This window comes from Erigeron canadensis, chromosome 2, assembly GCF_010389155.1.
Source record: "Erigeron canadensis isolate Cc75 chromosome 2, C_canadensis_v1, whole genome shotgun sequence".
Classification (NCBI taxonomy): domain Eukaryota; kingdom Viridiplantae; phylum Streptophyta; class Magnoliopsida; order Asterales; family Asteraceae; genus Erigeron; species Erigeron canadensis.
This window is the reverse complement of record NC_057762.1, coordinates 8,756,023-8,772,056: the sequence shown is the minus strand read 5'-3', so window position 1 is coordinate 8,772,056 and position 16,034 is coordinate 8,756,023. Positions and strand designations below refer to the sequence as shown.

Sequence of the window (16,034 nt, the reverse complement as noted above, 5' to 3'; positions counted from 1 at the left end):
TTGACAGGATATGTAACACCCCAAAGATTTTAAAGGTAAAAGAAATTAACCCATTTTTATAGTTTTTGACATTAAAGTAATTTCCTAGTATTTTATTTTTGAATATGGGGTTAATTTAGTTGGAACTTTAGCGGATAGCGGGGAAAATACCCTCAAAATTTGGAATGGGTCGTGGCACCTTCTGGATGTGCCAGACATCCATTTTGTTGTTAGAAACCTCCTTCCACTCACTCTTTTCCATTCTCTTCTATTTTCTTCATGCAAGACTAATCTTGTTTCTTCAAAAATCAAAGTAATCCTCTTTAATTCAAGAATAGAAATCATAATAACAATCATCACCAACTTTAGTCTTCATTCAAGAATTTAAAAGCTAGGGTTTGGTGATTTTGGTGGGGGTGGCCGAAAATTGAGAAGAAAAAAATGAAGGATTTGTGAATTTAAAATCTCAAGTAATTGTCTTCCATTGTGAAGTAATGAATTTCCCCAATCTAGCTTTGTCAATTCTCTTGAAAATTAGGGTTCATGAGTGAACCAATTTGGGGGTTTTATTAGAAAAATGATTTATGGTTAATTTTTCCCCAATTCCTTAGTTAACCTAGTTGTCATTGAGTTATATGATATGTTTGATTATGAAAATAATGAGTGCATGTGATAAATTTAAGTTCTTGAGAAAAGATGAGTTTGACTAGTTATGGAATTGTTGATGAAAATGGTAGATTGAGCTACCTAGTGTGTTTGTTAAAGAAAATGAAGCTCAATGACAAATGGGTTGGGTTTTGGATATAGAAAGGCTAGTGATTTAGTATGACTAGGTTGAGCTAGTCAAGTGTGAATGTAAGCTTAATGCATTTTTATGGCATAATCATAGGTTGAAGCTTGCTTGTACTTATTCGTTTAGCATTATTGTCCTTGTAGTGGATGAGGTGAGTATTCTTGCATACCTTTATGTATACGTTGGGCCAGTTACCATGAGATGTGAATGTTCCGAGGATGGTAATTGGTTCGGCGTTAAGCCCATGTGGGGCATTGTTTATGAGGCCTAAGAACCTCTAGGGCCTAAGAATCCCGATAGATATGATTTGTTATGATGGTTTAGCTTATATGGATCCATATATGTGTTGATAGTGTGCAAGGTGAGCATGTAATTGTGTCATGACGATGCCATAGGTTACATGTGATAGTCCTTGTACTTTGCCCTACTTCGTATTCGTAAATGTATGCAAGTATATTCACTAAGCCTTTGCTTATATTTTAGATGCTTACCCTCTTATATAGGTAGTTCCGGAGGAAGGAACTAGTGAGTGTTTATTGAAGATAGTTGATTTAGAGTTTGAAGCGATTTTTGGACGTCTTGAAGGTAATTAGGTCATTCCCGGGCGAATGACGATCTTTTGGTACAAAAGCTTAGTTGTCCCTCATTTCTTGGCTCATGGTACATTTTAGTTTGGGGTCATGCTTTTGGGTAAATTTCTGTAAATGTTCCAGTTGTAAAGTTTTTGGATAGTTGTGAATTCATAATTTTGGTCAAAAAGGTGTCAAAGTGGGTAAATGACCCGTTTGATGGAAATCTTGATTTGTGTACTCGTTGATGTTGTAAATGTGTTTGAAATGTGTCTTTATAGTTGTTGGAATATTTGAAATTTAATTTGTGAAAGTTGGGCAAATGAATATTATAGTTTGGAGTTGTTTGGTATGTCAAATGGCTGGTTTTTGCATCAGGTGCAGGTCAGAAAGTTCCCACTGCGGCGCAGTGGGAGGTGTCCAACCCCACTACGGCACAGTGGGAGGTTTTTCGCTTGCAGATCAGAGATTTCCCACTGAGTCGTAGTGGGAGGTGTCATAACCCCAGTGAGTCGCAGTGGGAGATTTTTCGCTCGTAGATCAGAGATTTCCCACTGAGTCGCAGTGGGAGGTGTCCTAACCCTACTGAGTCGCAGTGGGGGTAAAAAAAAAAATCTTGTATTTTCGGTTTATCGAGTCGGGTTCTTTCAGGATAAAAGGTAGGTCGACGGAGGTGGAAGGACAGAATACCGAAGGCTCCAAAGGAGTTTTCTGGCCGAGGAAGTGGACAAAAAGGGTAAGGCATATGAGAACAGGTTTATGTAGACTTTTTACTTAGACTTTGGTTCTCTGTAACCTCCGTAGTGGTTTTGGCCTGAGTAGAGGTAGGCCAAAATCGAGGGGGGGGGGGGGGGTTACATTAGGCTGCCCCAAACTGCTTTGTGTGTTGGAGGACATGACCGATGAGTGTTTTAGAGGACTAGGATTAGTTTTGTGGATTGGGAGTATGTGAGTGGACTAAGATTAGTTTAGTTAGGCGACTTAAGTTAGTTTGTTTTCATAGGTTGCTTACCACCCATTATCGGGCACTAAAAATTCTTAGTTAGATCCTTTTATATGTATATAAGCTTGGTTATTTGCTTAAACCCTTTTATTGTTTACGTTCTATATGGTTACTACTGTATGTGTATTGTTAAATCGGAGCTTAAGTTATCTAGGTTGCGGGGTTGCTACTTTTGTCTTCCTTTTCAGTGGCCGGGTGTACTCAGCAGACAGATATACCTTCGTATGCTATATATGGACGACAGGTATGGTAACTAAACTTTCTCCACACTTCGATTCCATCTCTTTGCGGCCGGAGGTCCCTATTGGAAGCAGTTTCTCTACCTCTAGATAGAGGTAAGACTGTCTACAAATCATCTCCCCCATACCCCGCCCAAGGATTGGGTCTCGTTGTAGTTGTTGTTGTTGTTGTATATTAGTGGTAAATAGGGGTGAGCAAAAACCTAGCCGAAAACCGAAAAACCCATGAAAACCGAAAAAACCAAACCGAAAAACCAAAAACAATTGGTTTTGGTTTTCTAAAAACCGAAAAGTATGGTTCGGTTTTGGTTTCTAATGAAAACCGAACCGAACCAAAAATATATATTGTTTACTTTATTTTATATTTATATCATTTTATTATTAATTTTTGGTAAATATGTTTTTGCATTTTTAGGTGTATATAATAATATCATTTATATGTATTAAGTAAAAATACACTACAAGATGATTTGCTTTAATAATTGTATAACTAAACAACGCGTAAAACATATAAATAGTTATATATAAAATTTCTTTGAAGTTTGTACAACTTACTTTTATGGATTTGTTGTCATTGTTGTAGTGTTATTGTTACTAATATTGTTTTGAAAACTTGTTAAAATTAATTACGGTGTAATTATAGGGTATAAACTTATAAACTTTTCAATCTCAATTTGACCCAAACCACAAGTGGTTAAAAACCGAAAAATCGAACTGCAATAGACCCAAACCGAAAAAACTGAAACTCAATGATTTTAGTTTTCAAAAACCGAATTATAACGGTTCGATTTTTGGTTTTAGTCAAAAACCGAACCAAACCGAACCGTACCCACCCCTAGTGGTAAACACATTGGCTCAAAGTTGAGATGTTTGGATTCTCATTACATGCAAAGGCCATAAGTTCTTTTTTACCATTTAGGTAGAACCTGAAGTTGTCTACCTACCTAGATAAAAGGTAAGAGTAAGGTCTGTTACATGTTAACCTCATCGGCGGCTCCTATATATACTGTTGGGATGTTAAGACCCAAAACCCATATAAGACGCCAATGGGTCGCAACAAAGGGTTTTTTAAAGAAAATATACAATCTAAGCCTTTTAACTAATAAATAAACAATATGTCCTCCAGATTTGCATCACTAAATCTAATATGACTGCATTCAATAGCAGCCATGATTTCCCAATAGAATAATCGAACATTTTAATTTAAATTGCCAGGTGGCATTTGGGGGGTTACATGGGTAGCTTAAGAAAATTGTTTGTGGAGCCACTAAGCCTTTTTACAAGTGGTGGTTGAGGGTAATATTTAAATGAAAGAAAGATAAAAGAAAAAGACATAACAGAGAAAGAGGTAAGAGTTATCGCTGGAAGAGCGGATGGCCGACTCGGGTGGTGTTCTCGACAACTAGCTGGCAAAATCGGCTTGGTTCATGCCACTTGGAGCGCCCCCACTTCTTTTAGCCTGAAGGGAAGAGCCTAGGTCGGGTTTGGTGGGGCCTGTGTTAAATTTTTTTAAAACATCAATGATCAAGTCAACATAAATAAGCAAGTCTTAAATTTCGGCTTAGCAGTTAAGCCGCGTGAAAAGAAGAACTTAATCTTAAAATGATTTGCGTTGAATGCAAAAAAACCATCAAAATAAATTTTGGAAATCTTGCAAATGACCACCGCCATCTTATCTTCGAACGACCACAAAGCAATAACGTTCAACAAAAAAAAAAACAATCCGCAAATACATGAGGACCGGTTATTATAAACTTATTTATAACGTTTTTTTAATGTATGTGTATAATTTTTATAGTTGTTTTTAAGTTTTGAACATATGTGTAAACTTTTTTAGTGTATTAGCATTTACAATTTTTTTTATGTCTTTTTTACATATATATATATATATATGTCTGTAAATAACAGTTTTATGTGCTGTTAGTACTTTTAAGGTTTTAATGTATTGGTAACTTTCTATGTACTAGTATTTTTGTTATTGTATTAGTGCTTTGATATTTATTATACTTTTTATAAATTTAATATAATGCTTTGTTATTATTATAATGTTTTTTAATTGAATATTAAGGGTATGGAAAAATTAAGTTTCGATATGTTGGGTTAGAAGGAAAATAAATTCAATATATTTATTTAGTGCGGAGTATATTAGAATAGAATAAGGGGGTTTATTTGAGTACACTCCCTTCAAATAAACTTATAGGTTGGAGAGCACACTACATACATATAAACAAGGAATATTGAGTGAAAAAAACTATAGATTGTTGAGTGTCATATACATTTTTGACTTTATTCATCATATTTTAACTTTTTTTTATTATTATTATACCTTTTTTTCTACAAAAATTCCAAATATCACACATGACCTTTCACCACACCACCACCTTATGTCTCTATCCATTCTTAACTACCCTTTTTCTGGCCACCCACCTTTTAACAAAATTTGATATAACAAAGTTTGTTAAATAAAATTTGTTAAACATCAAATTCAAATATGTTTATATGTATAAATAAAAGCTTATCCTTTTACTCCCAAGTTCCTTGGAATGGAGCATTGAATTTCACTTTCCACAAATTCACTCAGTTTCATAGCATATGGTTTATGAAACTCCCCATGAAGAGCTTTCAATCATGATTCTTCTCGTTCTTTGAAAAAAAAAGTTTTTTTCTTTGAAGTCGTCGCAAATAGTGACAACTACCACACAACTAATTTTCTTAAGAAAAAAAATGTAAATACATAGAGTTGAGATAGTACAAGTTTTGAAGCATGATGTATATATTCAGATTCTCAAAATGTGTATGAGATTAAATATTAATGGTCACAATCAAGACACAAACAAAAACACATACGTATTTGAGGACGACTCTATTTTTAACTTAAACGGGTGTGCAGGAAGATTTCCCCTAGAATAATTTGTTGAGTGGTTGTTAAATGGTATCTCGGGCTTATGAAAGCGATTGAAGATGCCCTGATGGCTTTAGGCTTCATTCTTGACTTTTTTTTTAAAGGAAAGGAAAGGGAATGTATATAAATTTTTACCTTCTTGTATTTTTGAGTTTTTTTTTCTAAAAGAAAAGGAAATGGAAGGGGTTTTTCCTCCAAAAGTTTTCTAGCTATTTTGGCCTGATTTGAATGGAAAAAAAATGGAAAGGTGATTGCAGGTGGAAGGGGTGGTCGCAGGTGGCGGTTTCAGGTGGTGGTTGCAGGTGGCGGTTGCAGGTGGTGGTTGCAGGTGGTTGCAGGTGGCGGTTGCAGGGAAGGGGGGGTTGCAGGTGGCGGTTGTAGGTGGAAGAGGTGGTTGCAGGCGAGTTTCTTTTAGTTTTTTTCAAAATCAAGAATGACTTTTTTGAATGTAATCTTCTATCCTTTCCCCCTATCCAATCTTTTCCTTTCTTTTCTTTTAATAAAAACTCAAGAACGACTTTATAAAATAATAATACTGAGTAGTTGAGATGCCCCGATGGCTCTCAGCATTTGATAATGACTATAAAATAATACCGAGTAATAGTTATTGTTTGGTGGTTGGGTTGATTTCCTGTTCCGAGTTTACCAACGTCGGTGGATCGGTGTTCAGACTTGGAGAAGAATTCAATGAGTAATACCGAGGAAAGAGGGAGATAAGGACATGCATGTGGGGCCCATTAAAAGTTCAAATTCTGATGGTTCAAGGTTTTTTTTTTTTTTTTTTTTCTTTTCAAACCTTTGCCCCTTTAAATACACTATATTTTTACCAACTTATATCATTATTTTTCATCTTATTTTTTACGTGTGTTGTAAATGTTTCTTTTGAATTTTTAATGAAATGTTATGTCTTTGTTTGTATATATTTTGTGATTTTATTTATTAAAAGTAAATATTGTAAAAAAATATGTAGAAATTAGAAAAATTGACGAAGTTTGGTGAAAATTATATCATTATTTTAGAGGGTGTTTGTGATTGCGTTTTAAAATAATTATCTGATTATTACGTTTGTAAAATGCAAATAATTTAAAAAAGTGTTTGTATGAAAAAGTGATTATTAACTATTAAAACGCAGTTTTGGAAACGCAGTTTTACAAATGCATGATCTATTTTGAAAACGCAAAATTTGTTTAGTAATCGCAATTCCAAACAACCCTTTAGTAAAGTTTAGTATAAAATAAAGAATTTTTCTACACGAAGCACTAAGGAATTTTGTTAAGGTGCATTATATAGTTGTATAGTTATCATAAAATTCAAAGGGGTAAACTTTTCATATAGAAAGATACAATATTTTTATACATGTTAAGCGACTTCATCTAGTATTTTTCTAAAATAAAATGAAAGTTTTTTTTATTAGAGTGTATTCTTGAGTTTTTTTTAAAAGAAAAGAAAGGGGAAGATTGGATAGGGGAAAAAATGATAGAAAATTAAATTTATAAAAGTCATTCTTGAGTTTGAAAGGAAAGTGAAAGAAAAATAATCGGAACAATCGCCGGAGACCTGCAACCACCGCCGGAAACTTGCAACCACCGCCGGAAACCACCCTTTCCACCTGCAACCACCCCTTCCACGCAACCACCACCGGAAACCTGCAACCACCACCTGCAACAACCACCGGAAACCTGCAACTAACACCTGCAACCACTACTTCCACGAGTTTCCTTTCAAATCAGGCCAAAATGGCCAGAAAACTTTTGGGGGAAAAAACTTTGATTTTTCCTTCCCTTCACTTTCTTTTCATTTGGAAAAAAAAACTCAAGAATGCAAAATATCTTTCTATTTCTTTTCTTTTGAAAAAAAAAAAAAAAAAAAAAAAAAAAATCAAGAATGCAGTCTTAGAAAATTGATGTAATAAATGAAAAGTTTAGTTTTGGTGAATATATTCTTCCCACATGTGTCATGTGTTATCAAATGAAATTTAGGACACATGTTTCGAAAAAGTAATGTATTTCCATATGAAAAAGAAAGAAAAACAAAAATGGAATCACTAACAGCAATGGAATCCGGGTGGTGTCCATTTCCTTGCCAACACAAAATGCCTCATGACACACTTCCCCTTCTTCATTCATTCATTCGTTCATCATCTTTATTTATTTTATTTTTATGATATTTGTTTTCTAATGGTAATTGCAATATTAGCCCATTGTAATTTCAATTAAAACCCACAAGAACAAAAAACCATAAAGTCAATTCCCAAACTGTCGTCTTTTTGTGGTAGCTAAAGCAGTTAAGTTCATTAATGGATCATTGGAAACCCAAGCTCGAAGTTTATCATCAACACCAACACCAACATCAATATATTCTCAATGACCACAGGTTTATTTGTACTTATGATATATATACGTACATATCTCATATCTGCATATGATATGGTTACTATATGTTGATGTTTAATGTTTTATTTATGTGGAGTGATAAATCTACAACAAGGTTTTGCCATTTACAACAATTCAAACTTTATACAGTTGTATATTGTGCAGTATGATATTTACGTTTGTTGTAGATGACAAAAATTTGATGTAGATATATCATTCCCCTTTATTTATGAGATTTGTCTCGAGAGTAAAGCTGCTAAAGCATTTTAGGCTCTTTTATGTGTAAGGGTTTATTGTTATTATTTTTTGGATTTGTTGTGTCGGTCAATAGAAACTGTTATATATCAAAATTTAAAGGTTTTTATAATTGGTGATTTTCACAATTAAGAGTTTGCATCAGAAAAAGCTAGTATTAATGTACTATATCATATCAATGATAAGTAAAATAAATTAGTATCAACTACATTTTCTAATTGGAAAGACCTCATTTTATTGGTATCTTTAGGCCCCATTAAAACTTGAGAGTTGAGACACCTTTTGTAAAAAAACTATAGATATATATGTAATATAGACACACGACACAAGATTATAGAACGAATTAGCCATAGATTGAATCAAAGTTTTAGTATCAAAAAACAAGACCAGATCATAAAGATTACATCGAAAATAAGAGGGTTTTTACAAACGGTAACAAGAGGTTGCAGTCGTGGTGAAGAGGAACAGTGGTCGGGTTTGGCATATATAGCCAAACCCTATACAAAGTTACATAAATGGTCCTTCCACTCTTATTTATTACATAAAAGACTTTGAATACAAAATAGGTGTAGATATGCATCTCAAGTCCTTGACAACTTCAAATACTTGCAATGCAAGTCCTTCTTTCTTCAACCTTGAATAATGCTCATCCACACCTTGATCTTCAGTCTTCAATCCTTAAGCCAAATCCATCTAATGCAACCTGCACTAAACATACCAAGTAAGAGACCCACAATTGATTTGATAATTCAACACCTTTTCCACCAAAGGTTTGGAATGGCAGAGAAAGCCTTATCCTCGTGTGCCCTTAGGGTACCAACCGACCATTCCCCAAGGACCAACCATACGAAATTTTCATCCTGTCTTTAGGTACCATCCTTCATGATGATGAATGTGATGTGGCGCTCCTTGGTCATCCTCCATTATGCTCTTATGCATATATGTCAACACACAATATATGATTTTTGTTTATATAAATAAGCATGTATTGAGGTTTATAGCAACATATATATCGAACTATAGATAAGAAAAAATCTTTTGTTCAATATATTTTTCATGTATGCGTCTGTATAAATACAACAACAATCCCCAATCCGGTCAAAGGCCATATGGGGGAGGTGAGAAGTAGACGGTCATTCTTCTACCCGAGGGTAAGGAGACCGCCTCTATATATTATAGTTGATATTTTAATAATACTGTACTATTATAAGTATGCATTTCTTAAATGGTGATTATCAATGTCTTTCATCTGGTTATTTAGTGGTTAGTCAGATGGTAGCTGTTATGTATATCACCTTATCTAGCATGTTTTGGTTTCCTAGCAGGGAGATGATTGAAGTGGTAGTAAACGATGCAAATGATGCTAGAAAAGTTCAGAAGGCTGACCGTGAAAAATTGCGGAGAGACAGACTAAATGAGCAATTCACTGAGTTGGGAAACTTACTAGGTAAATAACTTAATAAGAAAGTGTAATGTCATACACTTTTTTTCACAGCAATAATCAATAATAGTTATCTGGTTAATAAATTGAAAAAATTCATTGCTGGACCATACTATAAGTTTGATATACAATAAGAAAACACTAATTCATTTCAAATAGTACATGAGTTGGATCTTCGTGTCGACTTGCAGCTTTTATAAAACTGAAATGTAGCGTGCAAATGTAGAGGTTGAAAAATAGACATTGTTTAATTGTATTTGTATCTCATTACAATAACCAGATCCAGAAAGACCCAGAAACGACAAAGCCAGTATCGTTGTGGACACCATCCAAGTGCTAAAGGATCTAACAGCTGAAGTGAACAAATTAAAAGCCGAATATGCAGAACTAGCTGAAGAATCATGTGAGGTAATGTGTCATTACCGTAAATATCAACTACATCTGCTAATTTAGGATTTAATTTACTTAAGTGGGCGACATTGTTTGATACAGCTGACACAGGAAAAAAATGAACTCAAAGAGGAGAAATTGTCTCTGAATTCCGATATAGAAAATGCCAAGGCACAATATCAGCAAAGAATCGGGGCTTTGGTCCCATGGGGTGTAGGTGACCATTCTTCAGTTGTTACGCCACCACCCTACTCATTTCCTGTTGCTTTACCTGTCCCCTCGGTCCCTGTCTCAATGCAACTGTTTCCATTTTTCACAAATCATAATATGCCTGGTGCGGTTCCTACTTCCTCACAGGCTTTTCTTCCATATCCCAACACAGCCAACACCCACATTAATCAGTCAATTCCTGTATATGAACATACCTCATATAGTTCAAGCAAACAAGAATGTAGAAGCAATTCCTCTGATCGGTTTAGGGGTAGCAATGATGAAAGAGGTGATAATGCTGTCGATGTGGCAACAGAGTTAGAACTTAAAACCCCAGGGTCAAGATCTTGTCAGGTAAAACTCTTGTTTTTCCTTCTAAAAAAGAGGTATAATATCCGTATATATCAATATATGTCATATATACATAGTTCAAATTCCATTTTTGTGCAGGACTCATCGACTGGACATAACAAACGGAAACAATCCAAAAGGGATTGTTCAAACAATAGATACACTTCTTCTCAGGGGTTTCAAGATAGCTCTTCAAATAGTGAGGTGGACAACAATGGAGGGGTTTAATCAGGTGCCGCCAAATGTGAAGCCATTCACTAGCCAAATACCAAAGAACCCCTTGAATTTGTGGCCTTAGTTGACTTGGAAACCGGATCAAGTATTTCAAAACTGCCGCAGAAAAATGTGGGGGAGTTTGCTGTTCGAAAGTTATTGATTCCCCTTTTGGAGAAAAATCAAGAGATACGATTTCAAAAAGACAAAAATCCCCAAAGCTAACGAGATGCTAGACACCCTTTTAGTCTTTGACATATGTCAGGAAGGAGGGGATTGGTAAAAAAACATGTTTTCCCTGAAACAGATATATATTGACTATTGAATATGTAATAACCTTGGCAAAGAACCGATAGAAAGGACTCAAATGCCCTGTATTTGACAAAATACAATGAATGATAGATGCAGTGTAATTTTCATTGGTGGAAAATACTTGTAGCTTCATTTTGTAACACAAAAATGACAACTACAGTAAAATCTTTATAATAATGTTGGGACCGAGATTTTTTATTAAATTATCGAGATATTATTATATCAATAAATTAATAAATTATTAATTTAAAGAGGTTCATGTATCACTTTTAAAATTTTCATATCCAATGTATATTCACACATCAAATAACATAAGAGTCCAAAGCAAATTGTTTTCAACACGATAAAATTTGTTCCATGAATTTAATCGGCTCAAGTAATTTCAACGATGTAAACTATGGAGAAGACATTTGTGAGCTTGAGAACTTGATTACGGGTATGCATTATTAGCAAAAAACTGGATGTGAATGAGTTGCGAGATTATCCTGGTGAAAAGAATGATTGTTATGAGATTCAAAGCATTGAATAATTTGTGATGGATACTGTTCAAAATTTAGTTGATGACGAAGTTGAGGATGATACAGTAGTTTTTGAAAATTATAAGCGGCTAACAACTCTTCACAACTTTTTATTGCGACAATGTCTCAACTCTTAAGTGCAATATAGAAATTTAAATATATATTCAACATAGATATAAAGTTAAAAAAAAAAAACCAAGTGAATATAGATTCATTTTTTACTAAACAATATTAAAATTTTGAAATATTTAAGGAATTATTAATTTATAGTTTTGATGGGACCTATATTTTTACCTTAGGGTTTAAAAAAAATTATTATCTTATTATTTTATTGATTGGTGTCCAATTATTAGTTTTATCGAGGTTATTAATTTATCGAGTATTAATTTATAAAGGTTCTACTGTATAAGAAAAAAACCAAACCAATTTAACAACTTTTTTATTAAATCATGATAGTCTTCGTAAAGTAAGCTAGGAGGTTCCAGTTCTGAACTTTGTAAAGCTTTCTGACATAAAAGCTATTCTTTCTAGCGCAAATAGTGGTGTACAAAACCCGGTTTATACTCAACTCGATACGAACACGAACCTTATTCGTTTTTTGGTCAACGGGACAAAAACAAAAAACTAATTAAAAAATATTTGTATTTTATAAAAAAAAATTGTGTGATGATAAGGGGGGAGAAAGGTTACTCCTTCCCCAAATTGTATCAAATTTCCACCTCATCACTTTTTAATAAAAACCTTCCACCTCAATTTTCTCCAAACTTTATCAAACTTCTACGCAACTTTCACCAAACTTCATCAAATCTCTATCTCATCATTTCTTTATTCTATTTAGTTTTAATACATAAAATCAAAACATAAACTCATTATAAATAAAAAAGTACAACTTTTGCGCAAAAAACAATCTCTACAACACCATTCATTTTTATACAAAAACAAAAAAGAAACTTATTGTTGGATGACTCCACACTGTTCGTCCCCCCCCCCCCCCCCCTCTTCCTTTTTGCTTCCTCTCTCCCCGGTGAAGAACACCAAATTTGGGCTTCTCTCTTTCAGTGTTTGGCTGGCGACGATGTTACCGTCCGACGTCGCTCGGTGAACGAGATTACCGACTCTCACTCTCTCCCCCAAATGGTATAACGTGTGACGTGTCGGGGCTGAAACACCATGACACTAAAAACTATACAAGAATCCAAACAAAACCTAAAAAAACCCAAACGAGACGCAACATGTTAAAATTCGAGCAATAATACAAAGTGTCACGTGCCCGGGATAGATAATACTACGTAATAATAAATAAAAATAATAAAATAAATAGATATGTCACATGTGTTGAATAATACTTTTGGATTTTATATAAATAGAGTAAAATAATAATATTTATCGATAGTTAATAATAAAGAATTAAGAAATAAAAAATAACCCGACCTGATTATATTTTATACGAGACATGGGCTGAAGGGCTAGAACCCGGCTTGACTAAAACCCGTGAACGCCGCCGCCATCAATTGAGAAAGGTATATATTGGAAAATTGGTTTATCCATTTCTCACAATTAAATTATAATCACATCGATCTAAAATCATTGCTCACAATAATATTTTTCTTTTCACTTTTACATGTTTTCACTTATCTGATCGTATAAATGCAAGGGTAAAAATGTTTACTATTTGAGTTATTTTTAGACCCATTTTGGTTGTAAAGGTCATCATTTCTTTTCTTAGTTTGGTAATGAATCTATGTGTTCATTTATGAGATTATAGAACAATTTTTGCTTCTTATTATTTGTTCAGACTGGGGTTCATGTGATATTTGTTTTCATGTATTTATCTTATTAAGTAATATGTAGCATCTGTGTTCTACTTGTACTTGTTTCATCATAGAAGCTGCTGAGTTAATAAATGAACTTGTGTCAAGTATGACAAATAGTCGTTTATAGGTAATTCTAACCTCTGGTCCTTTTACTTTATATTGCCCAGTTAATGTGTATGATGTGCATCATAAAATAATCTGTCATCACCTAGTAATTATACTATTTCCTTACAGCTATATATATTACTTGGTTACCTCCATGTCATCCTCACCAATGCTTTGCTTACTGATTATCGTTACATGGTCAAAGGATATTCCAGGGCTACATTTATATGTAGGTTAGAGGTAGCAAAACGGGCCAGCCGGTGGTACTAAGTAACTATGTGGTCATTTATGAGTTTATAGAACATCATCATTGGGTTGGACTGGATCCTGACTCTTATGGCTTTGAAAATAAGGATTTGTGTGTTCAACTCACTGTTCTGTGGGCTGTATGACAAGGAGATCGAGACAGTTGAACACATGTTTTGTTCTTGCGAAGTTGCTATGGCTGTTTGGTATAAGATTTCCCATTGGTGTATGTTCTCCCCTATTTTTCTTTTTCGGTCAAGGATCTCTTCAAGGTGCACCAACACCCTACAACAAGTGAAAGCTTTTAGTTTTTTTGTGGTATAATAATAGAAGCGAGTAAAGTAGTTTCGCTGTAATGTAACTCTATTCTTGTATACTCTTACCATTTTGGTGGCTATTGGCTGTTGTGAATAAAAGTAAAAAAATTTTCTAAAAAAATTATACCTGGATTGTACGAGCACATTAATGTATCAGGATATTTTGAAGCTTGTAGAACCACTTAAAAGGTTGCTTTATGTTAATAGATGCGTTAATGCCTGCAAAGCTCACTAGCTTTTCTATCCATCCTATAAGGATCTTCGTTTTCATATGTTTGTGATTATGTTTGCAGTAATTCATTTTGGTTTTGTTATCATGTTTAATTTTTGGTCATGCAAAGGTTTTTATCTTAATTTTTTTTTCCTCGGACCATATATATATTGAAGTTTGTTGGATGTTTTGTTTGCAGGATGCAGCTATGCATGGTTTATATGATTATGGAACTTTTAGTACATTAGCTTGAGTTAATAGATCATTTATGCTTCTGAAGGTCATTATATTACTCGTCAATTTTGTATTTATAAGATTATAATTCAGGATTTGTGTTTTTATACATGTTTTGATAGATATGTGTATTTATATGTGTATTTATACATGTTTTAATAGATCAGTTATTGTTTTCTATTATCTGCTTTTCATTACTAGTCATTTAATCATGCTTCGTATGTTTTTATGTTAGCGTTTGATTATATGCACAAATTAATGTACCTCAGTAAAGTGAAGTTCCTACTTCCAAGTCGTTTAATAGATGTTCAGTTTTGGTGGAGGCCAACAAAACCGGTCCGATCCATAAGAAAACCAAATTCAAGAAATAGCTAAGCCCACTACTAACATGGCTAGATGCTTATATTGATGGACTCCAAAACATGGAAATTCCAAAAAAGGATCTTTAAATCTGTGGGATATTTGCTCATGTCATGCAATAACGCATTACCGACCAATCATGTAGGGATGTATACACTACATTAAGGCTGACATAACGGGTCACACGAAACTTGTTAAGACACGAACCTGTTAAGACACAAACCTGTTAAGCTCAAACACAAACACAACTTGTTAACTAATCGTGTCACTTTTTTCAAACACGGCATGAAAATTAACATGTGCACCTGTTAAAACCTATTAAGGAACTTGTTAACATTTATATTATAGAATTCTTGACTAATATTGAAAAAAACCCCTTAAAGGTACAAAAACTCTTACAAATCTCAACTATTATATAGCAACAATAATCCTTACATTACAAAAGTTCATAAACAATTACCTTATAAAAATCATATATCAAATCATAATATCAATTCTTGGTATTTTATATATATGTATAATCTTAACATGTCTTAACAGGTCCTAACAGGTCCGGATCTGTTAAGACACGAATTTTAACAGGTCTTAACAGGTCCGGACCTGTTAAGACACGAAACCTGTTAAGAACATGTCGTGCCGTATCGTGTTAACAAGTTCCGTGTCAAAATTGTCAGCCTTACACTACATGTTCATTGTCTATTAGCTAGAATAAAACCATACCTGTACGATGCGTCGGGAGCAACTAAATACCTAGAGTGACAATTATAAATATACTAAAAACCAATATGAAATGTACTAGTTTTTAAGCTTAAAGTATAATACCTATTAAACCTTTGTCCCTAACATTTTTACTTTTAAGGCTTTAACATGACTTTTGCCATTTTTTAGTTTTACTCCTAAAGTTTTCGTCTTTTAACTTTTGCCCCATATAAAAGTTTTCATTTTCAACAATTTGATACCAAACTTTTAGGTTCTTATATTTTTATCAAACAACTTTCACATATTTACAATTTTATCTTTAAGCATTTGGTTTTGATTATTCTCCCCTTAATCGTTATATATAATGGCTTTTTATATATACTAATTTTCATTATCATTACGCTTAACATTTAAAACAAGACACTATATTATATCATCGTCGTCAGAATGTCAGTTAATATAGTTATCATGTTTTTTTTTCTTTGGTTTTAATACATCTAA

The 16,034-nt window shown here is 33.6% G+C and overlaps 1 protein-coding gene and 1 long non-coding RNA gene across 3 annotated transcripts; both read left to right on the top strand.

Annotated features, from left to right (window-relative positions):
• Positions 1-7,474: 7,474 nt before the first annotated feature.
• LOC122589652 (transcription factor bHLH121-like) lies at positions 7,475-11,209 on the top strand. Of its 2 annotated transcripts, none has more exons than XM_043761972.1 (5): positions 7,475-7,858; positions 9,438-9,559; positions 9,834-9,961; positions 10,046-10,507; positions 10,604-11,209. In XM_043761972.1, the coding sequence occupies exons 1-5, from the start codon at positions 7,782-7,784 to the stop codon at positions 10,730-10,732; spliced, it is 918 nt and encodes a 305-aa protein (XP_043617907.1). In that variant the 5' UTR covers positions 7,475-7,781; the 3' UTR covers positions 10,733-11,209. The 2 variants fall into 2 exon arrangements, with proteins under 2 accessions (XP_043617907.1, XP_043617906.1); XM_043761971.1 differs by having other exon boundaries at positions 9,435-9,559.
• Positions 11,210-13,252: 2,043 nt separating this feature from the next.
• LOC122590069 lies at positions 13,253-14,153 on the top strand. Its single transcript, XR_006322394.1, has 2 exons — positions 13,253-13,488; positions 13,596-14,153. It is a non-coding gene; the product is annotated as an uncharacterized LOC122590069 (long non-coding RNA).
• Positions 14,154-16,034: the final 1,881 nt, after the last annotated feature.

Coding starts and splice junctions, on each gene's coding strand:
- LOC122589652 (XM_043761971.1), top strand. CDS start 7,782: ATGGATCATTGGAAACCCAAGCTCGAAGTTTATCATCAACACCAACAC. Junction 7,859..9,434: donor TATATTCTCAATGACCACAG/GTTTATTTGTAC, acceptor TTGGTTTCCTAG/CAGGGAGATGATTGAAGTGG. Junction 9,962..10,045: donor TAGCTGAAGAATCATGTGAG/GTAATGTGTCAT, acceptor TGTTTGATACAG/CTGACACAGGAAAAAAATGA.